The sequence below is a fragment of the Pelophylax lessonae genome, assembly GCF_965119305.1.
Source record: "Pelophylax lessonae genome assembly, chromosome: 11".
Taxonomy (NCBI): Eukaryota; Metazoa; Chordata; class Amphibia; order Anura; family Ranidae; genus Pelophylax; species Pelophylax lessonae.
In genome coordinates, this window is record NC_138778.1 from 183,957,507 (window position 1) to 183,985,389 (window position 27,883).

The 27,883-nt window shown below is 43.4% G+C and overlaps 1 protein-coding gene across 3 annotated transcripts; it reads left to right on the forward strand.

Moving 5' to 3' along the window:
* Nucleotides 1–273: 273 nt before the first annotated feature.
* Nucleotides 274–27,883, forward strand: RDM1 (RAD52 motif containing 1; the record flags this gene model as incomplete). 3 transcript variants are annotated; one of them, XM_082271581.1, is made up of 7 exons in its annotated part: nucleotides 274–372; nucleotides 11,342–11,521; nucleotides 18,123–18,245; nucleotides 22,095–22,257; nucleotides 23,627–23,725; nucleotides 24,171–24,259; nucleotides 27,675–27,883. In XM_082271581.1, the coding sequence occupies 7 exons, from the start codon at nucleotides 274–276 to the stop codon at nucleotides 27,777–27,779; spliced, it is 858 nt and encodes a 285-aa protein (XP_082127707.1). In that variant the 3' UTR covers nucleotides 27,780–27,883. The 3 variants fall into 3 exon arrangements, with proteins under 3 accessions (XP_082127707.1, XP_082127708.1, XP_082127709.1); XM_082271582.1 differs by lacking the exon at nucleotides 23,627–23,725; XM_082271583.1 differs by lacking the exon at nucleotides 11,342–11,521.

Sequence of the window (27,883 nt, forward strand, 5' to 3'; positions counted from 1 at the left end):
GCTGAAACAGAAATGAAGCCTGACAGCCAGGAATTTAGCATTCTCACATGCAGTGTTGACTATGGCAGCCTCCCATCAACTCATATGACACAAGCTCCCTTTAATTCACCTCCCATTCTGATTCACTTCTATAACCCCGCCCCCGCATCACGCAGCGCTCTGCCAGCCCGTCCTGGGTGTCACCTGACCCAGCCTCGCGCGCTTTCATTGGCTAAAGAAGGAAAGTGGGGGCGGTGCCAGGGTTTTGGCGGTCCGTACGTGTGTGATGGAGAAATGGATCCGGAAGTTTTGAGCTTCACCGTCCCCGCAGAGAGTAATAAAGTGGTGTTTGTGTGGAACATTACAGCCCGGCTCTCCGAGGGGGAGATCTATGTGAGTCACGGCGGGGGGGGGGTTTTGGCGGCTTTCGGTCACGTAGCCGACTCCGGCTAGATTGTAGCTATGTATGCGCGTTCCCGCAGGGAGGAAGAAAGCGCGCGCTGAGTGTGTATGCGCGTTCCCGGGGGAGGAAGGAAGCGCGCGCTGAGTGTGTATGCGCGTTCATGTGAAGGAGCTCTACCTTGTATACATAGAGAGCCTCCCAGTCATACACACCCTACACCTGTGTCCTCATAGCAGAAACTGCACACTGCCAGGCCATTGTTATCTGTGGTGAGCAGCCCCCCCCATACTATGGTGGGCATGGTTCAGTGTTTGTGTCACCCGCACAGTGCCGTGCTCCTCCCCACAGTCCGCTGTACCGGGTACAAGTCCCAGAGCCTTTCCTAAGGCCCCTTTCACCCTTGTGCGACCTTCTCCTGCGACTTGGGACTGCAGAGCCGCATGACAAGTCCTATTTCATGATTTCCTATGAGTACTGTTCATATCTGTGCGACTTCAGAGTTTCCCTGCACCACTTTGGTGTGACTGACGCGTTTTGAGGTCCATAGCCCTCAAGACTACACCGGCATTGCCTCAAGTCCAGTCACAATCGCGGCAAAATGGTGTGAGTTTTATGGCTCGTTTCCACTGAGCTTTCTGGTACGGTACGGTACGCTATTTATGCCGTTTCCATTATGAATGGTACCCTAATTCCGAACCGTACCACTTTTATGGGAGCCTTTCGTTGGGGTACCAAGCACATTAGTACCGTACCAACAGGGTGGAGCTACACTCTGCAGAACTTTGATTGGTTGACAGAGAATCGTCTATCACAGCTTTCCTGCTACACCACGCCTATCATGAAAGGGTACTATTGGCAGTGGAAACGCAAGGTGTACCGTTCCGAACCGTACTGAATCGTACCGTACTGAACCGTACCGTACTGAACTGAACCGTACTGAACTGAACCGTACCGTACTGAACTGAACCGTACCGTACTGAATCGTACCGTACCAAACCGCACCGTACTGAATCGTACTGAACTGAACCGCACCGTACTGAATTGTACCGTACTGAACTGAACCGAACCGTACTGAACTGAACCGCACCATACTGAATTGTACCGTACTGAACCGTACTGAACTGAACCGTACCGAACCGTACCATACTGAATTGTACCGTACCGCACTGAACCGTACCGCACTGAATCGTACCAAACCGCACCGTACTGAATCGTACTGAACTGAACCGTACCGTACTGAATTGAATCGTACTGTACCGAACCGTACCATACTGAATTGTACCGTACTGAACTGAACCGTACCGCACTGAACCGTACCGTACTGAATTGTACCATACCATACTGAATCGTGCCGCACTGAACTGAACCGTACCGTACTGAACCGTACCATACCGTACTGAACCGAACCGTACTGAACTGAACCATACCGAACCGAACCGTACCACTCAGTGGAAACGAGGCATTAGGCTGCACAAGTGTGAAAGGGGCCTTAGAAGGGGCCCCACGGAATTTGGCACCATGAGGTTTCATTAACTCGAATCATGTTTTCCGATGCATGGGGGTGCCGTTCGCAATTAACCACTTAACCACCAGGCCTATTTTTGACACTTGGTGTTTACAAGCTAAAATCTGATTTTTTTTTTTTTTTTGCTAGAAAACTACTTGGAACCCCCAAACATTAGATTTTTTTTTTTTTTTTCAGAGACCCTATAGAATAAAATTGTTGCAATATTTTTTTATCAAACCGTATTTGCGCAGCAGTCTTCCAAACGCAATTCTTTTGGAAAAAAATTAACTTTTTTTTAAATTAAAAAATAAGAAAACAGTGAAGTTAGCCCAATTTCTTTCCATAATGTGAAAGATAATGTTACGCCGAGTAAATAGATACCTAACATGTCATGCTTCAAAATTGCGCATGCTCGCGGAATGGCGACAAACTTTGGTACTTGAAAATCCCATAGGCGACACTTTAAAAATATCTACAGGTTACCAGTTTAGAGTTACAGAGGAGGTCCAGGGCTGGAATTATTGCTCTCACTCTAACGATCCCGGCGATACCTCACATGTGTGGTTTGAACACCGTTTACATATGTGGGCGGGACTTGCGTATGCGTTCGCTTCTGTGTGCGAGCTAACGGGGACGGCGCTTTCATTTTTTTTCCCCTATTTTATTTATTATTTTATATTTTTACAGTTTAAAAAAAATAAATAAAAATTTGATCATTTTTATTCCTATTACAAGGAATATAAACATTCCTTGTAATAGAAATAGCCATGACAGGTCCTCTTTATTGTGAGATCTGGGGCCAAAAAGTCCTCAGATCTCACCACAGGGACACTAAAAAAAAAAAAAAAAAGGGTTTAAAAAAAATTGTCTCTTTAAGCCATATGCTAGGCATCGATGTTTGACGTAGCTCCGGTCCTCCAAGACCATAGAGTCGAGTGAGGGCCATCTTGCCCTCACTCGACATCCTGCCTGTGTGGAGAGAGGACCGGATCGTTTTCCCCGCTGCCGGCGGGTCCGATAAGCGGGGAAAACTACCGGGATGCAGCGGGAGGGGGGCACCTCTTCCGCCGCACCGTAAGGGTGATCCTGTGGCAAATCCGCCGCTGGGACCACCCTTACCTGAAAGCCGTTCGCCCGCCGTTTTAAAAAATATCGGGGTTATGGCAGCTATCTGCTCAAAGTACCGACGTACAACTGCAGCGGGCAGTCGGTAAGTGGTTAATGGCCCTCCCACGTGTGTTGCTAAAGACGAGCCCTTTATCTGCGAGTCAGGGAGTGCATGCGATTTACAGGCATTCCTGGATCCGCAATAGCATTGGCCTAGTGGAGTGACGGCAAACCTTGGCACCCCAGATGTTTTGGAACTACATTTCCCATGATGCTCATTAACTCTGAAGTGTAGTTGAACATCATGGGAAATGTAGTTCCAAAACATCTGGGGTGCCAAGGTTCGCCGTCACTGGGCCATAATGTAAGGCCTTGGGAGTAAAAAAAAAACGCCACATTTTTTTTTTTTTTTTACCAATCTGCATAGCTGCCAACTGTCCCTGATTTGGAACCAAGTCCCTCTTTCCTCCACTTGTCCCTCATTTTGGTCTGGTCTATATAATTGTATGCACCATTTTTATCTTTCAGTGTTTCCCAGTGCCAAACCTTTCATCCAATTTCTAAATTGCTTCATTTGCAAATTTCAAAAGTCAGTAAAAGAACAGTAGCGGTAAAAAAAAAAAAAAAAGTACTTGTGGGTTTAATCTGTTTTTGTATATTTCTCCTTGCAGGGGATGCGTCCTGTGCCTCCATACTTTTGCTAATAGGTATCCCTCGTTCCCATCTCAAATAGATGGGAGGTGTGGATCTGGATATAGATCCATTGCTGTCAATGGAACCGTACACACAGTTGTGTAGAGATGAGTAATGGAGTGGTGAATATACCCACTTGCCAACCGTATACTGTACATATACTGCTCCTCTGTGCAGGATCATATACCTGTACGTGATCCTGCACTTCTGGGTTTGGGGCGCGCACATGCGCCTTTGGCAAACCTCTCCCCACTGTGATTGGACACAGCGGGAGCCATTCATCAGGTCAGTTAAAGTAACTCAGTGCCGTATTGCAAAACAATGGCCTGATCAAGAAGAGGGGGTACACGGGGGTGCATCTTCCGGAGGTCAAGTGGATACAGAGCAGTAAAACAAAAACATTTTACATTAGAATGCAGTCATTTACGTGCGAATATATGCATGTTTTGCGATACTGGCAGTGAAGAATATTTTTATGTGCGTTTTCGCAAGGTTTTTAGAAACATTTTCCTCAGGATTGTTTTGTCAATGAAATCCTGTAGGATAAAAATCAGTAAATTCTTGGGCCACATCTGGTGATCTGGGATTTTGAGCAGAATCGCCGCAATATTTCCAAATCTCACTGAAATTGTGGCAAATCGCGCCATGCGAGTTTGTGTGCTATTCATTTTTACTAACACCTCAAACGCAATAAGATTTTTTTTTTCTCGTGTAGCTTGTCGCCCAAAAGATGCTCCTGTCCCTTTTTTGGGCGTCAAAATTCACTCAATTCCGTTTACCGCACGGCAAAACCACACCACGTTTGAGGTGCCATTACAAATTAATGCCAGCCCTTTAACCCTTTCCCTGTCAGAGCCATTTTTGTGTTTTTTGCACACATGTTTAAAAAAATAATTTTAGGCCTAAGGATTACACAAAACCCTCCAAACGCGATATATTTTCTGTATGCACACCCTAGAAAAGAAAATGGTGGTAGTTCCAATTTTTATGTCACACGATATTACTGCAAAGGTAAAAAAAAAAAAGTCAATTGTAGAAAAAAACAAACGCGATAAATGACCCCCTTTTTTGGTAAAATATAAAAGATGAGGTTGCACCAAGTAAATAGATACCTAGCATGTCAAACCTTACATTTGTGTGCACTCTTGAAATTGCTTCAAACTTCAGTACCCTATGTTTTCTAAAGGCAACGCTTCCAAAGCCCTCCTATAGGTCATCAGTTTAGTGTTACGGAGGAGGTCTGGTGCTAGAATTATTGCTCTTATTCCAGTGTGCGCGGTAATATGTACCGTATCGCAATCAACGCTTTCACACTAAGGCGCCCCTGACGCATGCGTTTTTGTTCACATGTGTGTACATGTGTGGTTAGGGGACTCGGAATTTTATGTGCTTGGGTGTAACTTTAGTTTTTTTGCAAAAACCTTTTTTTTTTTTTTCATCATAGGGCAAAAAGTCCCCTATGTCAGTGATCCCCAGGCCGCGGACCGGTACCGGTCCGCCCAAAGAACATTACATTATTTCCATTTTAGAAAAAAAAAATTCAGAAAAATGTGGACCCGGGGCGCAGTCAGTGCGCCCTGAGCCCACCCATTTGTGTGACAATAGCGAATGAATATTCACTATTGTCACACGGATCCTCCTCCTGGCCAATCAGGAAGCGGGTCCGAGACCCATTTCCCGATTGGCCGAAAGGCGAACCCATGCCATTGGCCAAGGAGGAGGAGGGAGGACTCGAGGAGACGCGGGGAGACGCGGGGAGACTGAGGAGAAGCCGCCGCTGCAAATCAGGTAAGTGCACTGGTCACTGTGCATTGATTGGGGGCACGCTGGTCACTGTGCATTGATTGGGGGCACGCTGGTCACTGTGCATTGATTGGGGGCACGCTGGTCACTGTGCATTGATTGGGGGCACGCTGGTCACTGTGCATTGATTGGGGGCACGCTGGTCTCTCTGCATTGATGGGGGCACACTGTGGCACTCTGCATTGATTGGGGGCACTCTGTGGCACTCTGCATTGATTGGGGGCACGTTGTGGCACTCTGCATTGATTGGGGGCATGCTCTGGCACTCTGCTTTGATTGGGGGCACGCTCTGGCACTCTGCATTGATTGGGGGCATGCTCTGGCACTCTGCATTGATTGGGGGCACGCTGTGGCACTCTGCATTGATTGGGGGCACGCTGTGGCACTCTGCATTGATTGGGGGCACGCTGGTCACTCTGCATTGACGTCCCCCCCCCCCCCCCCCCCCAGCGGGCCATGGGAAAATGATCAAACGTTGACCCTAAAACACCCTGCATGTCTCACCTGTGCTTCACTGATGCAATGCAGAGCGCGTTGCAGAACATTGCTTCCCGGCTAAGCTAGTGAAAGGCTGACCCGGACGTGACGTCATAGACATCGGTTTCTGGGTCACAGCAAGAAGGGTAGGAGAGCATATATGTGTGTCTCCCTTACCACCAGCAACCGCTGTGTCGGTCCCGGGCCCAAGAATGGGCAAGCGAAGTCTGGAATACATACAGTGGGTACGGACCCCCTTAAATTTTTCACTCTTTGTTATATTGCAGCCATTTGCTAAAATCATTTAAGTTCATTCTTCTTCCTCATGAATGTACACATAGCACCCCATACTGACAGAAAAACACAGAATTGTTGACATTGTTGCAGATTTATTAAAAAAGAAAAACTGAAATATCACATGGTCCTAAGTATTCAGACCCTTTGCTCAGTATTTAGTAGAAGCCCCCTTTTGATCTAATACAGCCAGGAGTCTTTTGGGGAAAGATGCAACAAGTCTTTCACACCTGGATTTGGGGATCCTCTGCCATTCCTCCTTGCAGATCCTCTCCAGTTCTGTCAGGTTGGATGGTAAACGTTGGTGGACAGCCATTTTTAGGTCTCTCCAGAGATGCTCAATTGGGTTTAAGTCAGGGCTCTGGCTGGGCCATTCAAGAACAGTCACGGAGTTGTTGTGAAGCCACTCCTTCGTTATTTTAGCTGTGTGCTTAGGGTCATTGTCTTGTTGGAAGGTAAACCTTCGGCCCAGTCTGAGGTCCAGAGCACTCTGGAGAAGGTTTTTGTCCAGGATATCCCTGTACTTGGCCGCATTCATCTTTCCCTCGATTGCAACCAGTCGTCCTGTCCCTGCAGCTGAAAAACACCCCCACAGCATGATGCTGCCACCACCATGCCTGCCACCACTGTTGAGACTGTATTGGACAGGTGATGAGCAGTGCCTGGTTTTCTCCACACATACCGCTTAGAATTAAGGCCAAAAAGTTCTATTTTGGTCTCATCAGACCAGAGAATCTTATTTCTCACCATCTTGGAGTCCTTCAGGTGTTTTTTAGCAAACTCCATGCGGGCTTTCATGTGTCTTACACTGAGGAGAGGCTTCCGTCGGGCCACTCTGCCATAAAGCCCCGACTAGTGGAGGGCTGCAGTGATGGTTGACTTTCTACAACTTTCTCCCATCTCCTGACTGCATCTCTGGAGCTCAGCCACAGTGATCTTTGGGTTCTTCTTTACCTCTCTCACCAAGGCTCTTCTCCCCCGATAGCTCAGTTTGGCCGGACGGCCAGCTCTAGGAAGGGTTCTGGTCGTCCCAAACGTCTTCCATTTGAGGATTATGGAGGCCACTGTGCTCTTAGGAACCTTAAGTGCAGCAGAAATCTTTTTGTAACCTTGGCCAGATCGGTGCCTTGCCACAATTCTGTCTCTGAGCTCTTCAGGCAGTTCCTTTGACCTCATGATTCTCATTTGCTCTGACATGCATTGTGATCTGGAAGGTCTTATATAGACGGGTGTGTGGCTTTCCTAATCAAGTCCAATCAGTATAATCAAACACAGCTGGACTCAAATGAAGGTGTAGAACCATCTCAAGGATGATCAGAAGAAATGGAAAGCACCTGAGTTAAATATATGAGTGTCACAGCAAAGGGTCTGAATACTTAGGACCATGTGATATTTCAGTTTTTCTTTTTTAATAAATCTGTAACAATGTCAACAATTCTGTGTTTTTCTGTCAGTATGGGGTGCTATGTGTACATTCATGAGGAAGAAGAATGAACCTAAATGATTTTAGCAAATGGCTGCAATATAACAAAGAGTGAAAAATTTAAGGGGGTCTGAATACTTTCCGTACCCACTGTACGTGCTGATACTAGGAGTGAGTGTGTGTGTGTGTAAGCAATCCGGCGGCAGCACAGCCACCCAAATTCTTTCACCTGGCTGGCAGGAGTCTGCCTGTCAGTTTTACATATAGTCCCAGTGGCTGCAGTCAGCAGATTGTGTGTGTGAAACCCTCCGCTGTCAGATCCATATGACGTATGGACCTGGCAGGGAAAGGGTTAAGGGGCACCTGTAGATCAAAGTCTAACTGCAGCTTTGACCAAATGTGAATAATGCCTATGCTTCAGGTACAGGCCTTTTATCTACCTCCTGAAGCCTGACTGGGAAAACTCCCAGAGATATCCTCCTCCTGTCCTGCCTTGTTGCTTGGATGTTGCTAAGAATCTCCCAGCGGCTACATCATCATCACAGGAGCAATCTCTGAAATGCTGAGGAGATTTGAGTCAGAGATAGAGCTCACTCCTCTGATGTTGGAGGTGAACAGTTAAGGCCCGTACACGCGATATGAAAATCGGAAGTAAAATTTCGTCTGACGATTTTCGGATTGTTAGTACAGTGCTTTGGACAGCAGATTCTGAATTTTCCGACGACAAAAACTGGATGTGCAGGCTATAACATTTTTATCGTATGTCAACACAACGTCCGATTTTCGTTTTAATTAGTATAGTTTTCTTAAGAGCAAGACTAGGCATGCTCAGAAACGAAAGAACACATACAAAACAATTCAACACATGACTTCTGAAGTTGAATTCTGTTGTATGGGAATTTTTGTATGAAAATAACCTCTTCACTTTCCATATGAGGTTAGCATGCAACAAAAAACAAACGAAAGATCGTTCGATAATCTGATCGTGTGTACGAGGCTTTAGAGTTGGGAGGCTCTTGGCAACATCCTAGCAACTAGGCAGGATGTAATAATAGCTCTGGGAGTTTTTCAGCACTTGGGATCTCTAGCACCCTAAGAAATCGTTATCATTGTCCAAATGTGAGATCCAAAAGGAAGTTTTCTTCTGTCTGCTTTGAGTAGGAGATCGTGTATTTACTTTGGAAGAAAAAATCACCTCTAACGTTGGGTGTTCTACATGTGTGAATGTTGCTGTATTATGTAAAACCTATTCGAATAGTATTTTACATTTTAGAATGGGGGTCCTCGAGATTGTCCATAATTTTAAAGGATGCCTAACGGAAAAAAGGTTGAGAAACACTGGATTAGAGTCTACTTGATGATTAACCCAGTCCTATAGGTGAATCTTTGCAAAGACCCATGGGAGGCTCTTCTTCATAACCCAATCCTGGATGTTGCCGGACGCTCTAGTCTACATACCTTATTAGACATTTACAGCAACCTAATGAACATTTGCTCACACATGAAATTCTCTGTCCCCTAACTTTGAGGAGGTTAAATCACAAATTGAATGGGACACTTGTCAATGAAAATCTGAGTGCCATCTTGGAGGATAGCCACAATACATTTTTCTCAATCTGGTAACCTTGGCTTGAAAACTCCCCTTTCTCAATGCACCACGTCTCCTGCAGCTTTAACCGAAGGGATGGTCTCCCTGTTCTGTCATCTGCCTACAGACTCCTGTGGATGGCTTCCACGGTCCCCCTCTTTACCCTCACCCCGACCCCTGGCCATATGTCCCTTCTCTTCTCTCCTTTTTCAACCCTCCCTCCTTTTTTTCTTTCTCTCTTTTCTTTCCTCCCTCCTTTCTTTTTTCAGCATCCCCAATAATCCTGAATTTGGAGTTTATTTTACACATTTCAAGCAATGGAAAATCAAGCTTCCTTTTTCCTCTTCCAGTTTCCATACTAAATATCACTCCCAGGACTCATTGGATACCTCCATGCAGCATGTGGCTGGCACTTTGAGGCTGGGTTAAGGGAGAAGCACATCCAAAGCTCATCTGGCTGTACTTCTCTTGTGGGTCACAGTTTGTTCTGCATTCCTGTGACCCGTTTTCAGCAGTGATTGGGGCTAAAGTCACAAAGCCAGCCCTGGCTGGGGAAAGGTCGCGACAATGGGGTTGGAGTCTGTCCACATGCCTGGACAGGCACGCGGCTCGGTCGTTCAGTGAGTCGCTGAGAGCCTGAGCCTGCCGTTCCCGCCCCCTCCAAACCTGAGCACACCAGTGAGCAGGGGTGGCAGAGCAGACAGCAGCAAACGACAGTCACCAGCTCTCTGCTTAGGAAGCCCTAAGAACCAAGCGATCTACTTTGTTTGATCGATCAGTTCTCAGTCTTAGAGCCAGCGGGGGACAGAGGCAGCATCGGGACCGATGATGCATTCACCTAGGTGAGTATTATTCTGAGAAAAAAAAAACGCATCTGTTTTCACATCTAGCTACTTCCTGTGTGTAACGTTTGCGCATGCACAGCATCCTTTTCATTTGAATGGGCTGCTGTACCCGCATGAAGCCCAGGAAAAAGGTCCCTGCACCTTCTCAATCTCACAGCTGCAATGAAATCGTATGGTGCTTTTGCACTGTGGGGTTTCATTCATGCACCCAAAAATGTGCTGGGGGAAAACTTGTTTCCTTTTCCTCTGTCCAATTATTCCCAAATTGTATGCTCCAAGCTTAGGGATTTACTTATCTGTACCTATTGTACTTGCATCTGCTGGTTCTCACATCTCTACTACTTTCAAAATCGAACTACAGTACTATGTAACAATATGATTCTTGTACAATGTTTTCTATGCCTAGCCCATTATTTTTGTGCAGTCTGTGTATGCAACAATGTACATTTTGGTATAATAAAAACCAGTTAATGTTTACTCTTTGTCCACATTTGGCCTAGAAGTCTGTGTAAACTAAAAAACAAATCAGAGTCTGCAAAGAAATCTATATAGATGGTTATATTTTGGAATAAAGACCATAGTCTCTACCTTACAAATCAGGCTGTTGCCAAGACGAACAATGTTGTCCAATCCAGTTTACTAAAGTATCCCAAGGAAGTACCTAGCATTGGAATCAATCCACAGTAGTCGGCATCAATCATTGGGAGCCTTGACTAATAGCCAATCAAACAGGTTTCATGGCATAACCATACGTTTGTGCAAGTGTCTTAAATTACCTTTAACCCCTCCCCAGCCTCCCCCTTGTCCATGATCCTTGTCAGTTAACTTTGGCCCAAAGGGAACACCAGAGCTGCTGCTAGAAACTCTCCTGCTGTTTCAAAATGTTCTACATATGTGTGGACTAATTCTCATTCATTGAGGCTGACTAATATGCAACCCCTAGATAAACGGTCTTTCCATAGCAATGTGTGGGATTGGTAGTCGTACACAGAAAACGTTGGGACAGACCAGGAGAATCTCCACAACAGTTCTGGTAAACAAGACAGCATAGGTCTCCAGGCCTTAGACAGGGGAGTATAAGATCTTGAGGAGGAAAGGGAAGTCATTTAAAGGGCATCTTTTACGGTTGTCAAGTATGCATGAAATACTGTTTTTGTATTTTTTTATCCTATAAATTCCTGTTATGGCTGTGATGTGTTCTCATCTATCTATCCATCTGCAGTGCTCCTTGACAAAGGTGTTTTCTCAGTTTGGACCTCTGTACTCTCTGAAGCTTTTCCCAAACGCTGGTGTTGCTGACCCTGGTTATTATGCAGTTGTTCGATATTTCTCATCACAGAGTGCCAAGAAAGCTCAAGTAGCGTGTGACAGGAAGTCTTTGTTTCAGGACACTCCTCTAAAGGTAAATATTTGATAAATTTATTGAAGATCATGGTAGTCCCCTACTGAGAAAATTATGTGCTATGCGTATGTGAATTTCATTTTTTTGTCTGATTTTTAATTGTGTTTGTACCCAATCTGATTATATGCCATGCTAAATTGATTTAGATTTGCCAGTTGTTGAGACCCTTCTGATCACCTGATCATCAAATTAACAATCTGGTTGCAAGATGAATAAGGCCCCTTTCACACAGGCGGACCGTTCTGATCTGCCTGTCCATTTTTTTGGCAGATCTGAACGGTCCCCTCATGCATCCCTATGGGGCATCGGATGTCAGCGGAGACATGTCCGCTGACATCCGATCCGTCAGATCTGGACAGGTGGAAACCCTATTTTCCATCCGTCCAGCGGATCGGATGGGAACGGACCGTCGGTCCCTTCCCATCCGATTCCCGCATAGAGATGCATAGGGAACTGACAGCTGTGTCACATAGTGCGGAGACACAGCTGTCATCCTCCTGCTTGGCGGAGGATCGGCGGATCAATCCCCCGCTGAGATAAACGGAGTCCGTTCGACGGCCGGACAGTGTGAAAGGGGCCTAAGTGTTTGAATGTGTAGTCTTTGAGAAGATTTTTCTTTTTGGTGTGAAAGTTTGGCAACAGTGTCAAATGTACAGGTTTGGCAATGCATGTGTGTGTGGCTAAGTCTACTTATAGTTCGACCTTAGGTGGGTCATACATTCATATCTGTGTGTGTGTGTGTGTGTGTATATATATATATATATATATATATATATATATATATATATATATATATATAGTTAGTCTCATAATAAAGCTGACCTTTTAGGCAGGTATAAAAGTTACAAATTAATGCATCATTAAAGTGGTTGTAAAGGCTCAAGGTTTTTTACCAAAATGCATGAAGGTTAAAAACGTTCTCTGTGCAGCAGCCCTCCTAATGCACCTGTACTCCATTTCGATCCAGAGATGTTTTTACGAGAGCCTCTGCTCTCTGGGGACTCTCCCTCCTCAGTAGCTGAGGCAGCAACGGGAGCTATTGGCTCCTACTGCTGTCAAGCACAGCCAGTGAGCCAATGAGGGTGGGAGGTGAAGCATAGTCGTGGCTCTGTGTGTGAATGGACATCTAGAGCAGAGGCTCAGGAGCGAGCCTGCTTGGGTGCCCCCACAGGAAGCTGCTTGCTCTGAGGGCACTTGGCTGGAAGGAGGGCCAGCGGGGGACCTGAGAAGAGGAGGATCGGGGCTGCTGTATGCAAAACCACTGCATGGTGCAGGTAAGTATGACATTTTTTTTTCTTTTAAACCAAGCCTTTAATATCACTTTAATGGTCCTGGGTTTAAAAGAAATGCTCTTTTTACAGGAGTTTTGCATTTTAGTTGCAGCTCAATCTCCTCTTATGTGTCCATGCACATTAGTACTTTTAGTCCAGGGCTTGACAAATTTGCTCTGAATATAAGAGCCAGCTAAGTTAGGAGCAAGGTGTTTTTTTTTTTTTTTTTTTTAACCTTTTGCCTGTTTGCCTGCTGGTTACTTTCACCCCCTTCCTGCCAAGGCCAATTTTTTCCTTTCAGTGTTGTTGCACTTTGAATGATTGTGCAGAAATGCAACAATGAACTCATATAACATTTTTTTGAGACAGATAGTTTTCTTCTAGTGGTATTCACCACTGGGTTTTTATTTTCTACTAAATACATGAAAAAAGGAAAAAAAAAACTTAATTTCTGTTATAAAATTTTGCAAATAAGTAATTTTTCTTCACTAATGTGCATTCATGAGGCTGCACTGATGAAGTGGCACTGATGGGCAATAATAAGGCTGCACTGATGGGGCTGCACTCATGGGGCAGCATTGATAGGCACTAATAGGTGGCCACACCCGCTGTCCAGGGGTAGCGGGCTCTTGGGCTGTCCACACCTGACACGAAGCTGCAGTTAAAGCCTGTCCAGGGGGAGAACTGGAGCCCACCTGCACCCAGCAAGAGGGAGGAGAGAGCCTCAAAGGGCACACTTCCTGCCAGGAGCTCTGCCCCTGTCATCTGAGCTCCTCCTCTGCCCCTCCTACTACCCTATAGCCTCATATGTGCCCTAACCCACCCTTCGCAGTCCCGCCCTGCCCCTCTCCTTTAACCTGCCCTCACAGCACTGCCCCACCCCTGGCATCAGAAAACACGCGTGACACTTGTTGGCCACGTGGCTGTTCCCCCTTCCCCCCTCCCCCCACCATAGTTGCCACTGGGGGTGACAACAGCCCAGGCGCCAGCCTGCATTTTCAAGTCGCCATGGTGACATGAAAAAATTACTTATTTGCAAAATTTGAACAGAAATTACGTTTTTTTTTTTTTCCATTTTTCATGTATTTAGTAGAAAATAAAAACCCAGTGGTGAACACCACTAGAAGAAAACTGTCTCAAAAAAATCTATTGAGCCCTAATTTTCTGGCATATATTAAAAAAGTATTTTTTTGCTAGAAAATTACTTATAACCCCCCAACCAATATATATATATTTTTTTTTTCAGCAGAGACCCTGGGGATTAAAATGGCGATCGTTTTTTTGTCACACGGTATTGGCGCAGCGGTTTTTCAAACGCACTTTTTGGGAAAAAATACACTTTAATTAAAAAAAAAACACAATATATACCCCATTTTTTTAATGTGTATATATATATATATATACATATTGTGGTCCACAAGTGGTTCAGGTAAATGTTTGGAGGCAGAAGAAAAAAACTCCTTCTGGATTGCGTTTTTGAAAGGAGCTTTTCTGACAGAAAAAATTCTTAAGGCTCCTAAATGCAGGATTAAGGTGCGTTTTGAGTTTTCAAGTTTGCATTGACAAATGGGTAGAGGGGAATGTTTTTGGAGGAAAAATGCTTGTAAAAGCAAATGCACATAAACTCGTGCAATATGAGCCGTTATGAGCATTTTTTGTGCTGCTTTTTCTGCTCCTAGTGTTCATGGTTTCTAAAGCTGGGTTCACACATCTGCAGTACCGCATTGACATCTCAAGTTGAAGTGTGTTGCACTAAGGCAGTCCAGGTCATTTGAAACAGATGTCTAAGGCATCGAGACAGGTGCACATGTCTTATTTTTTGTAATAGTGTACTGCAGTGCATGGTGCGTTACTCTGCGTTGCAGTGAGCTCCAATACATGCCCATTGCAGGGTGTGCTGGGGTCCTATAAGGAATGAATGGCACGAGTGCAAAATGCACAGCAGTGTAAGCCCAGACTGCCAATCAATGTACTACAGCCCTGGCGATCAGACTTTGTCTGGATCATTGGACGGATCGTCTTCAGGGGTGTCCGGTGCGAATTCAATTGGACAATGCCACGGCTGTGGCCTATGTCAATCACTAAGGAGGCACAAGAAGTGACCTCGTGGCTCAGGAAGTAGCCGGCATTCTAAGGGGGGGGGCAGAACGTTTTGTTCCAGCCATCTCTGCTGTACACATTCCAGGGGTGGAAATTGGCAGGCGGATTACCTCAATCGACAGGCGTTGGACCAGGGCAAATGGTTACTTCATCCGAAGGTGTTTCATCAGTCGTGCCTCCCGTGCCATACTCCCGAGGCAAACCTGTTAGCCTCTTGTCTCAACAGGAAGGTTACGAGGTCTGTGGCACAGTCTCGGGACCCTCTGGCAGACGCCACAGATGCGCTGGTGGCCCCGGGGGGTCAGTATCATCGGATTTATGCCTTTCCCCCTCTCAAGCTTCTGCCAAGACATCCGGGCAGGATTGAGGCAGAAGGGATTCCGGTCATCTTAGTGGCTCCAGACTGGCCTCGCTGGCCTTGGTACGCCGATCTGGTATGGCTTGTCGCCGATGTTCCTTGGAGACTTCCTCTCAGGGAAGATCTGCTGTCCCAAGGGCCAATCTTCCATCCTACTTTACAGTTGCTGGCTTTAACGGCTTGGCCGTTGAAAGCCAGGTGCTGAAGGATAGGTTTTTTTTTTCTGATTCAGTAATTCTTACGCTGTTAAAAGCTAGAAAATCTACTTCTAGGAAGGTCTACCATTGTACATGGAAGTCGTACATTGCGTTGGGTGAGTCTCTTGGGGTTTATCCTTGCTCCTTTTCCGTGGCTTGGATCTTGACCTTCCTCCAACGGGGGGGTTGAACAGTGCCTGGCCCTGAGTACTATCAAGTGCCAGGTCTTGGCCTTGGCGGTCTTCTTTCAACGACCATTGGCCACACTTTCCTTGGTGTGTACTTTTTTTTATCCAGGGAGTTAGACACTTGGCTCCTCCGGTGCAGTCAACATTGCCTCCTTGGGACCTAAATTTGGGGCTTTCAGTCCTTTAGAAACCTCCTTTTGAAAATCATAGGGAGGTTCACCTTCTTACGTTATCCTAGAAGGTGGCCTTTTGGTGGCAATCACTTCTGCGTGCAGGGTGTCGGAGCTGGCGGCGTTGTCTTGTCGTTTTTCTTACTTGGTGGTTCACAGAGATAAATAAGGTGGTTCTTCTCCCTTATCCGTCGTTCCTTCCAAAGGTTGTCTCTGATTTTCATTTGAATGAAGACATTGTTGCCTTCCCTGTGTCCCAGGCCGAAACATCCTAAGGAAATTTCCTTGCATTTCTTGGATGTGGTTCGGGCAATTGCCTGGTGTACCTGGCAGCTACGGAGTCTCTTAGGAAGTCAGACTCCCTATTTGTGCTCATGGATTGACCTCGAAAGGGGTTGTCCGTTTCTGCTGCGACCATTTACAGATGGATCAGAGAGACTGTGCTTCAAGCCTATTCAATTAAGGGTAAGGTTCCTCCTTTCCCTGTTATGGCACACTCTATTAGGGCGCTTTGTGCCTCCTGGGCCTTCTGTCTTCCGGCGTCAGTGATGCAGGTTTGCAAAGCGGCCACCTGGTCGTTAGTGCACACCTTTACAAAATTTTATATAGTGGATGTGTTGGCATCTGCGGATGTTTCTTTTGGCCACAAGGTTTTGCAGGCTGCTGTTTAGAGGACCTGGTCCTCTTTGAGGGTGTATTGTTTTTTTTTTTTTTTTCAGTTGAGGTCCAGTTGTTCTTGGTTGAGCTCCATGTTACCTGGTTGGCTATGGTTTAGCCTTGTGGAATTTTTTTCTGCTGTTTCCACCCTTAATGTTTAACACTGCTTTGGGCGTCCCGATGGTTAAGATCAGGAGCTGTGTCCGTCAATGAACGATAGCGTAAATGGGATTTTTGTCTTACCATGAAATCTATTTCTCTAATGTTCATTGACGGACACAGCGCCCACCCCCCCTGTGGAGTTTGATTTCTTCTGACACTGCTTGTAACAAAACTTAGTGCCTATAGCGGAGAGTGGGTGTATACCCCCCTGGGACTGCCCATAGGCATATTCAAGCTTTTTCCTGCCTAGTGTCCTACCCCTGTAGGGGGCAGTATGACCCAATGGTTAAGAAGATCAGGAGCTGTGTCCGTCAATGAACATCAGAGAAATGGATTTTATGGTAAGACAAAAATCCCATTTTCTCTATTCATTGACGGCTATACATGGGCTATACATTTTATACTTCTTTTTGACTGGAGTTCTGATATCAACGGCCCTTTAGATATTGGTCAACTTAAAGTGTAACTAAAGGCAAAACTTTTTTTAGCTTTGGATAGAGTGGAGAGAAACCCCTGTAAGCTTTTATCACTGTGTCCCCGTTAAGGAGATTCACCCTCTCTATTTTGTCCTGTTTACCATTATCATTAAGGGTGAAAGTAAAATAAAATCCAAAATTTTGGGTTGTCCCCAGAAAAGTAAGAGAGAGGAAATCTTCCAATGGGGACACTAGTTTGGCGACCTGGGGGTCCCCAAGGAATTCTCTTAATTTGCAGGGATTTCCTCCCCCTTCCTGTTTGGCTATGGGACAGGAAGTGAAATGGAAATCTCATGGGACATGGATGCCAAAAACAATCTGCCAGGGGTTATAACCCTCCCTTGCTCTATCCAAAATGAAAAATAAAGTTTTGACTATAGTTCCACTTTAAGTGCCGGTTCACATTAGTGCGATGCGGGAACGCTGCGAATATGCAGCGTGATCCCGCATCGCATCTGCACCTCTGGCAGTTCACAACTTCCATATGCGATACGCAGGGGGTGTCAATTAAAAGTTAATGACACCCCCAGTTGCGATCGCATATCGCAGTGCGATCTGCAAGTTCGCACAGAATCGGATCGCACTAGTGTGAACCACTATGCGATCCAATTCTGCTGCGGATAAAAAAAAGCCTCATGTGCGAGTTTAGTGCGGATGCGGTGCGAATTCAGCCATACAAAGTGTATGGCTGAAATTTGCACCGCACATGAGATCGCATGTTATTTAGGAGCAGTGCGCTCCGAATTACATGCGATCTCCGTGTTCGCACTAATGTTAACCGGGGCTAATTCATTGCACCATATAAAAATCTTATGTCTATAAAAACAATATAAATTGATTTATGTAGGCAAGTCTCAAGTTTACCAATGCAAGTGAACACTGCTAAATGTATTTTGGATATGTACAGTAGATATTTATGACCTTGGGTCACAAAAGTTTACAGGTTTTTGCATATTGCTATGGTCTGCTGACCTCCCTGTTTCCATAGCAAACACATGAGTATGTTTTCTTCTATTTTACAGGTGCAGATGTGCAATAAAAAGCGAAGTCTGCAGTTCAAATCACTGGAGCTTTATGGCTACAAATGCCAAGAGCTGGCTAACTATTACTTGGGGTTCAATGGTTGGAGCCAAAGAGTGATTGCAGTGAGTTACTGGCATTTTTCTTTACTGTTGTTTTTATAAATATACAGTGCATCCGGAAAGTATTCACGTCGTTTCACTTTTCCCATATTTTGTCATGTTACAGCCTTATTCCAAAATGAATTAAATTCATTATTTTCCTCAAAATTCTACAAGCCATACCCCATAATGACAACGTAAAAAAAAACTTTATTTGAAATCTTTGCAAATTTAATAAAAAGAAAAAAAAAATCACATGTACGTAAGTATTCACAGCCTTTGCCATAACTCTCAAAATTGAGCTCAGGTGCATCCTGTTTCCACTGATCATCCTTGAGACGTTTCTAAGCCTTGATTGGAGTCCACTTGTTGTGAACTCAGTTGATTGGACATTTAAAAAAGCACACACCTGTCTATATAAGGTCCCACAGTTAACCGTGCATGTCAGAGCACAAACCAAACCATGGAGCCCAAGGAATTGTTTGTGTCTCCATACTATCCTGTCTCAGAGGTCCAGATTTGGGGGAAGGGTACAGAAACATTTCTGCAGCATTGAAGGTCCCAATGAACACAGTGGCCTTCATCATCCGTAAATGGAGGTTTGGAACCACTAGAACTCTTTCTAGAGCGGGCTGCCTGGCCAAACTAAGCGATCGGAAGAGACGTGCTTTAGTCAGGGAGGTTACCAATAACAGGATGGTCACTTTGACAGAGATCCAGCATTTCTCTGTGGAGAGAGCAGAACCTTCCAGATGAACCACCATCTCTGCAGCACCCCACCAATCAGGCCTGTATGGTAGAGTGGCCAGACGGAAGCCACTCCTCAGTAAACCGCACAGGACAGCCTGTCTGGAGTTTGCCAAAAGGCACCTGAAGGACTCTCACGCCATGAGAAACAAAATTCTCTGGTCTGATGAAACAAAGACTGAACCCTTTGGCCTGAATGGCAAACCTCATGTCTGGAGAAAACTAGGTACCCCTCATCACCTGGCCAATACTACCCCTACAGTAAAGCATGGTGGTAGCAGCATCATGCTTTGGGGTGATTTTCAGCGACCGGAACTAGGAGACTAGTCAAGATCGAGGGAATGATAAATGCAGCAAAGTACAGAGACATCCTTGATGAAAATCTGCTACAGAGCGCTCTGAACCTTGGACTGGGGCGAAGGTTCATCTTCCAACAGGACAATGACCCTAAGTACACAGCCAAGATAACAAAGGAGTGGCTACGTGACAACTCTATGAATGTCCTTGAGTGGCCCATCCAGAGCCCAGACCAAAACCCAATTAAGCATCTCTGGAGAGATCTGAAAATGGCTGTGCATCAATGCTCCCCATCCAACCTGATGGAGCTCGAGAGGTCCTGCAAAGAAGAATGGGATAAACTGTCCAAAAATAGGTGTGCCAAGCTTCTAGCATCATACTCAAAAAGACTTGAGGCTGTAATTCGTGCCAAAGGTGCTTCAACAAAGTATTGATCAAAGACTGTGAATACTTATGTACATGGGATTTTTTTTCGTTTTTTTTATTTTTAATAAATTTGCAAAGATTTCAAACAAACTTCTTTCACGTTGTCATTATGGGATATTATTTGTAGAATTATGAGGAAAATAATGAATTTAATCCATTTTGGAATAAGGCTGTAAGATAACAAAATGTGGAAAAAGTGAAGCACTGTGAATACTTTCCGGATGCACTGTACATATATTTTAGTACTTTTAACATTTTGACCTATAAATGCTTCCAAAAGCAAATAAATTTTTTAATGCTACAAGAATGAAATAGCTTGACAAAAAATGTATTAAAGTGTGTTACTAATGGTTCAGTTTTTATTTTTTTTCTAGATAACAAACATGCAATAATTACCTGCTCTGTGTAAAGGTTTTGCACAGAGCAGCCCAGATCCACCTCTGCTGTGGTCCCTCACCAGCGTTTCTGGCCCTCCCCCTTGCTAAGTGCCCCCATAGCTAGATGCTTGCTCTGGGGGCACTCGTGCGTGTTTGCTCCCGAGTCACCTCTGTGTGCTTACAAGACACTCAGAGCGTGGCTGGGCCCCGCCCCCAGTTCCCTTCTCACTGACTGTGATTGACAGCACAATGGATCTTGCTGCTGCGTCTCAGCCAATGGGAAGGGGGAGAGCCGATGCTTTTGTGCTCATCACTGGATCGAGATGGGGCTCCGATAAATAATGGAAAGGCTGAGGGTGGAGCTGCACACTAAAGTTTTTTTCTTTTAACCTTCATGCAAAGAATGCATGAAGGCAAAAAAAACCTTCAGCCTATAGAACCACATAAGCACTTTGAATCGCAGGCGGGATCGATTCATGTCCCCATCGTGTGACAATCACAGCAGAATGGCAGCACATTTTTAGGTGCCATTAAAATGAATGACACCTAGGACTGCGGCTGGGTTATCTTGTAAGGGGACATCTGCGAATTTCTGCATGAGCTTGAGCACCAGTTGCCAAAAGGTTGAGCTAAGGGCATTCCCAGAAAATATGTAAGAGGGTGCCCAAGTGTAGGCCACAGCGCCAGCAGTGATCAGTTTGTTGAGGAAATAGTTTAGCCAACGCGTCACTATTTTATATGTGGTCTCCTGATATTTACTACATAGAGAGGATTTCAGCGCGAAAAAAAATGTGTTATTTTGGGGTTCGGTGAAGGTGACTTGCAAATCTCTCTCCCATTTTTCCAAGAATGAGGGTCCTCCATGGCATGGATATCCAGCAGAGATATTTAAGAGGTTGATAAGGACCTCTTGATCGATCCCTCACCCAAGCAAAGTTCCTCAAAAGAGTGGAGCTTTCGGGCAAAAAGGGCTGGTTTGGGCAACGAGCCAAGAAAGTGCGATAGTTGATAAACCCTCCAGCTTTCTAATGTGAGAGGAGCCCATCCAGAGAGCAAGTTCTCCGTAGTTATCCCACCGGAGGATCTTAAAAACCGAGAGACCCTCAGAAATCTCTGGGGCTTGCGAAAGAAAAGATGGGTCAGTGAGACTGGGTAAGCCTTTATCAAGGAAATGTTCTCTTAAATCTCTCCTCGAACAGCTCTTTAATGCTGCACGGGCCAGTATCCCACCCCTATGAAAACAACAGTCTGTGCCAATGGCTCAGAAGAGTGAAGGACATTGAGCAAATGGAAGATCTGACCCCTGCTTTATGGGATACGTCAGAGAAACAAAAGTCCAGATTGGGACCTTTTCTGCTTCTCGGACGAGTTTCTCAAATACACATGATTAGGATACATCGCTGGGGGTTTCTATTGCTTGTATGGTGCTGTTGATCTTGGCTCCCTGTCCCCCTCCCCCATTTTTCCTTACCCTAGTACTTTAGTACTTCCCTCACATACCCGCCACCCCTCCTCGCCTTTGCCTCCTATCTGTTTCTGCTCCACTTCTTTTTTTAAACTATAAAGTGATGTGCACAGACCCATATATTTACCCTGTGTTAGACTTTCATTAGTGACATAGAAGATCCTCCTGGAAATTGGAGGATATCACCCCTCAAACAAGTTTTCCTTCTGCACAACCTGATTGTTGGGTTCCCTTCACTTACATGAGATTGTTCCAATTTTCTTATTGCATTTTGTATTTGCCTTAGTATATTGCAATGGAACGCAGAGTATTGATTGTGCTTATTACCGTTTATATGCTATGCAAAGTTGTCTTTGTATTGTATCTGTGTCACATCTTTAAATAAAGAAATGAATGGCACCTGAACATGCGGAGGTGCGATTTGACATTTAACAGCGCATTTTGGAATCACAGCTATTTTACCCAGGATTCAAAATTTCTATGTGTAAACAGAGCCTCAATATCTGATCTAAGTTTTTAACACAATCATGTGACAAATTCAGTCCTTGTTTTTTCTCTCAGCTTCAGAATATCTCTGGCCTGGATGATGATGCAGATGAGGAAGGGAGTCCCAAGGAACAGGCAAAGTTAAGATACCTGTGTGTAGTCGAGGTGATCATTCACGACAATAAAATTCGCAGCAGGGGAGTCGGTGTGGCTGAGGAAGCTTTTGAGAAGCAGAACGGTACTTCTCTGTGAATGGAGATAGAGCACCAATCTTTAGACTTCTATTCTATCTTAGTAGTTCTCAACTCCCATTTCCTGGACAGCTGATATTCGATAAACGAATCACACACAGATCGCAATGTTTTCAAATACAGTAAACCTGGCTTAATACGTTTTATTCTATTCTTTTCTATTTCTGTTCTGTCTAACATAACTTAAGAAAAAAATCTCTGAACCAATGAAAGTGTGGCAGCTGTCATTGCTTGAAAGAGCTACCCTCCTCCTCTCTCCATCATAGTAAGTCGCTGATCCAAAACAAGTATGCAGCTGCTGAGGTCAGAACTCCTGATCTACCTACTTGTTTCAGGTCAGTGGCTCTATAAGTCATGAAGCAAAGAGGAGAATGATGGGTCTATTTCTTGAATAGTTCTTGAAGGTCTGAAAATGAATCAAATTCAAGCACGTAGCTTTCTTTGTAATATAAAAATAATAATAATTAGTTTATCATGCTATTTTAAAAAATACATTTTATGAATGCTATGTTGTAATAAAACATATTATGAAAAAGAAAAAACATTGGCTTTATGAGCAGAAGTGCTCACTATTGGCATGCCGGTGAGGGGGTCACCATGTGGCAACACAGGTCCTAATTTATTTATTATTATTTTCCACGTATCTTAAGCCTAACTGTTAACTGTGGGCACACCACATACACTGTTTTTTTTTTTTTTTTCCCATGCATTTTTCTTAACTTGGTTCAATTGGAAAAAAAAGTGTGAATCCTAGGTGAAAGTTTTGTGAAAATATTAATAGGCCTCTTTATATTATACTGAAAAATCTCTTGCCAGTGATCATTGATGTTTTTTTGTGAAAAATAGGCAGTTCTTTGACTGCATGCACAATTTATGTTGTGTATATTGACAAGTTAATAGATTAGTCAGTTACAATGGGGACCAATAAAAAAAGTGTAAAATATAAATATCAGACTTTGTGGTTCTCTGGATTTGTTTTGTGACCCTAAGCAACAGTGTCTGCACCCCCAATGCAGAGGTGTTGCAGGTCACATGATCCAGAAGTGGTGACCTACTTTTGCAGGGTGATTATGCTCCTAGCCTGCCTTCCTGGCACACAGCTGGTCGATCAAACTTAAAATAAAATTAGAGTTTAGGTCCAATTTAAATTACTTGAATTGGGTATTGCTATATAGTTATTAGGCTTCCTGTAAAGAGATTTGAAGTTCGCTAATCACTTAATCCACAAAAATGTGAACCTTTGCCATGTTATAGTAAGAGTTGCACTTCAGGTAATGTTAGTTTTTGACACCTAGCTAGTATAGTACATTTGATGAAATAAACATTTTTTTTTTCCCTTTTTGTGTTATTTTTTAGACCCAGTCGAATTACTTTCTAAGAATGGAAAAGTTCAGAAATTTGCTTTTCAAAAAGCTCTTTCTAATGCTTTTAAGAAGATTTTATTGTTAGTTTTTGGTAAGACTGGTTAATTGTATTTCTTATTCTTCCCGTGTGAAAGATCCCTTCACCTTTGCACTGACTGCACCGCTGATAACCTTTATTTATGAAGGATAAGTTCACTCAGAAATCTAAGACTAAGGTTATGGATGGACAGTACTGATCAGTAAGCTCTGCAACAGCATGATGCAGACCATTGGCTAATGCCCACATTCTCCTATTTATTGAACAATGTTAGCATCTAGAGTAGAAGCAGGTAGGAATTTAAATTCTTACAATATATACGAATGTGTGCCCACTGTCATCTGTATTATTGTAACAACATAGTTACTTTTTGGCCAGATTCTAAATCCTACACAGTCACACCTTGAACTCAACTCTTTTTAGACTTGTTGGTCAGTTTTGCCCCCTTAATCTAGAACAGAAATTTGTATCAACGCAAATCTTTGTACTTGACTTGTAGAGAATGGGAAAGTTGCTGTGGAGTATGTTCCTGATGAAGATGATGCTGTAGATTGCCTTACAGAAGAAGAGTTGAAGGGGCTCATTCAGGTACAACAGACAGAAATGCAATAAGCGTGCAACTTTATCAATACAAATTTTGGTGGTTGATTTTATGTTGGGTCTAAAATCAGTGGTGTGTGTGTGTGTGTGTGTGTGTGTGTATATATATATATATATATATATATATATATATATATATATATAATTTCCTTTAAGCCTTTGCTAGGTAGGCATTGCAGATGGAAATTGCCAAAAACTAACTTTTTTGTTCTAAATAGGCCCACACTTTTATATTAGGTTTTATAGTAACGTGAGTATATTTAATAAGGTGTTTCTTTGTCTCTGTCATGTTTAGTAATTTATTCAGGTTTTAACCCTTTGATAATCCATAGGGATATAGATAGAATCTATTAAATATACACATTTTTATATTACTGGCACCGTATTCTAGGTATAATATTTAATTATCAAATTATCATATAAATGGAGGGCACTCCATTCATCTTATGGTACTGATATTTTTACATAGGTTTTATAACGTTTTTTTGTTACATTACATTTTAATATATATTTTGTATAAATATCTGAACTTCATTCCATTTAGTTTTTGCTATTCCATGTAAGTTCAGCAATATAGTTAAAGAATAAGCCTTTTATCTTTTTGTTATCTTTTTGTTAATATGTATCTCTCTGTTAATCTATCATGTTGTAAGACGAGTAGCTCAGGTTCCTTACTGGTTTGCATATATTACCGACGTGGCTGTGCTTATAGATATATACACAAACATCAGATTCCCCAGGCAACATTAAACAAATTGTAGGCGCCCGCTAATCACCTCAGTTATGGCGCGCTTATCCATCTATTTAAAAGCCGGCCAATTTACCGACCAATCACATCCCCCTGAGGAAGACACGTAGTCACTGTGTCATCACACGTAGGGGAGGGGCCAAGTCCACGTCGGTGAAACAGGCTGTTCGGCAGTGAGAGGATTGCCAAATACAAACAGTGAGCAAACCATCGGGTTTCTCTGTCACTGTATCGATCTAACACATCCCCCTTAGATAGTCTGGTGCGCTTCATGCACCTGACATATCCGTTGAGCCCATCTAATTAGGCTAAGAGCCAGCACACCGGAGGAGACCATCCACCCTTCATCTGCAGGGATCTGTTGATGCTTTCTATTGACCAAGCTTAGCTGCGAGGTCATACTCCTTAAAGTGAGAACTCACTTTGAGGGGGGTCACAAGAGTGGAGTTGACACCTTGGATAACCATTTTAGAAATCACAGTTCACGGATTGCTAAGGTTCTATATAATATATGAGCACTGCTGAATGGAATTATTTCTGCATCTTGGAAGCATGGACAATATTTTAAAATATAATATTTTTTATTCGCACCATTGTGTTTTTCATATATATTATATTTAAACGCTTTTTACATATACAGCTGCAAGAAAAAGTATGTGAACCCTTTGGAATGATATGGCTTTCTGCACAAATTGGTCATAAAATGTGATCTGATCATCATCTAAGTCACAACAATAGACAATCACAGTCTGCTTAAACAAATAACACACAAAGAATGAAATGTTGCCATGTTTTTATTGAACACACCATGTAAACATTCACAGTGCAGATGGAAAAAGTATGTGAACCCCTAGACTAATGACATCTCTAAGAGCCAATTGGAGTGAGATGTCAGCCAACTGGAGTCCATTCAATGAGATGAGATTGGAGGTGTTGGTTACAGCTGCCCTGCCCTATAATAAAACACACACCAGTTCTGGGTTTGCTTTTCACAAGAAGCATTGCCTGATGTGAATGATGCCTCGCACAAAAGAGCTCTCAGAAGACCTATGATTAAGAATTGTTGATTTGCATAAAGCTGGAAAGGGTTATAAAAGTATCTCCGAAAGCCTTGCTGTTCATCAGTCCACGGTAAGACAAATTGTCTATAAATGGAGAAAGTTCAGCACTGCTGCTACTCTCCCTAGGAGTGGCCGTCCTGTAAAGATGACTGCAAGAGCACAGCACAGACTGCTCAATGAAGTGAAGAAGAATCCCAGAGTGTCAGCTAAAGACTTACAAAAGTCACTGGCAAATGCTAACATCCCTGTTAGCGAATCTACAATACGTAAAACACTAAACAAGAATGGATTTCATGGGAGGATACCACAGAGGAAGCCACTGCTGTCCAAACAAAACATTGCTGCACGTTTACAGTTTGCACAAGAGCACCTGGATGTTCCACAGCAGTACTGGCAAAATATTCTGTGGACAGATGAAACCAAAGTTGAGTTGTTTGGAAGAAACACACAACACTATGTGTGGGAAAAAAAGAGGCACAGCACACCAACATCAAAACCTCATCCCAACTGTGAAGTATTGTGGTGGGGGCATCATGGTTTGGGGTTGCTTTGCTGCGTCAAGGCCTGGACAGATTGCTATCATCAAAGGAAAAATGAATTTCCAAGTTTATCAAAACATTTTGCAGGAGAACTTAAGGCCATCGGTCTACCAGCTGAAGCTCAAAAGAAGATGGGTGTTGCAACAGGACAATGACCCAAAGCATAGAAGTAAATCAACAACAGAATGGCTTAAACACAAGAAAATACGCCTTCTGAAGTGGCCCAGTCAGAGTCCTGACCTCAACCCGATTGAGATGCTGTGGCATGACCTCAAGAAAGCGATTCACACCAGATATCCCAAGAATATTGCTGAACTGAAACAGTTCTGTAAAGAGGAATGGTCAAGAATTACTCCTGACCGTTGTGCATGTCTGATCTGCAACTACAGGAAACATTTGGTTGAAGTTATTGCTGCCAAAGGAGGTTCAACCAGTTATTAAATCCAAGGGTTCACATACTTTTTCCACCTGTACTGTGAATGTTTACATGGTGTGTTCAGTAAAAACATGGCAACATTTCATTCTTTGTGTGTTATTAGTTTAAGTAGACTGTGATTGTCTATTGTTGTGACTTAGATGATGATTAGATCACATTTTATGACCAATTTGTGCAGAAATCCATGTCATTCCAAAGGGTTCACATACTTTTTCTTGCAGCTGTATATATAATTTATTAACTTTCACATATGAGGTTCAATTATATTTCATTTATTCATTTATATATTTGATGATATATGTTTTTCAGAGGGGATTGTCACATGATGTTTATCTTTTACTTTTAACTTGAACTTTTTTTGTTCTAAATGCAAAGATATATCTATACGCAATCTCTTCTTCTTTTTTTTGGGGGGGGGGGGGGGGTTGTTGGGAAATTCAAATACAGTGGGTGAGTGAGCATTTGTGGACTATGTTATACTTTAGTTTTAGTATTGATTCGCTATGTTTTTTCACAAAAGGAAAAACAAAAACACTGTTAAAGTAAAACATGATGTAAAACTCCTACATTGTACATTTGTGTCAGATTTAAATTATAAACTGCTGTATTTCCCTAACAGGTCAATGATTTTACCTGGGCACCAGAGGATTTGGGAGACGAAGATGATGAGGAGATGCTAGCAAATCTCAGCTTCTATGAAGATACCTTGGCAGATGGAGAATAAGTGGACATTTTTTTATAGGTTTAGAGAATTTGGCTGATTTATGTTAAATCATTTCTGTGCTGTAAAAAAAAAAAAAAACTATATAAAATGTTATGTTATTTATT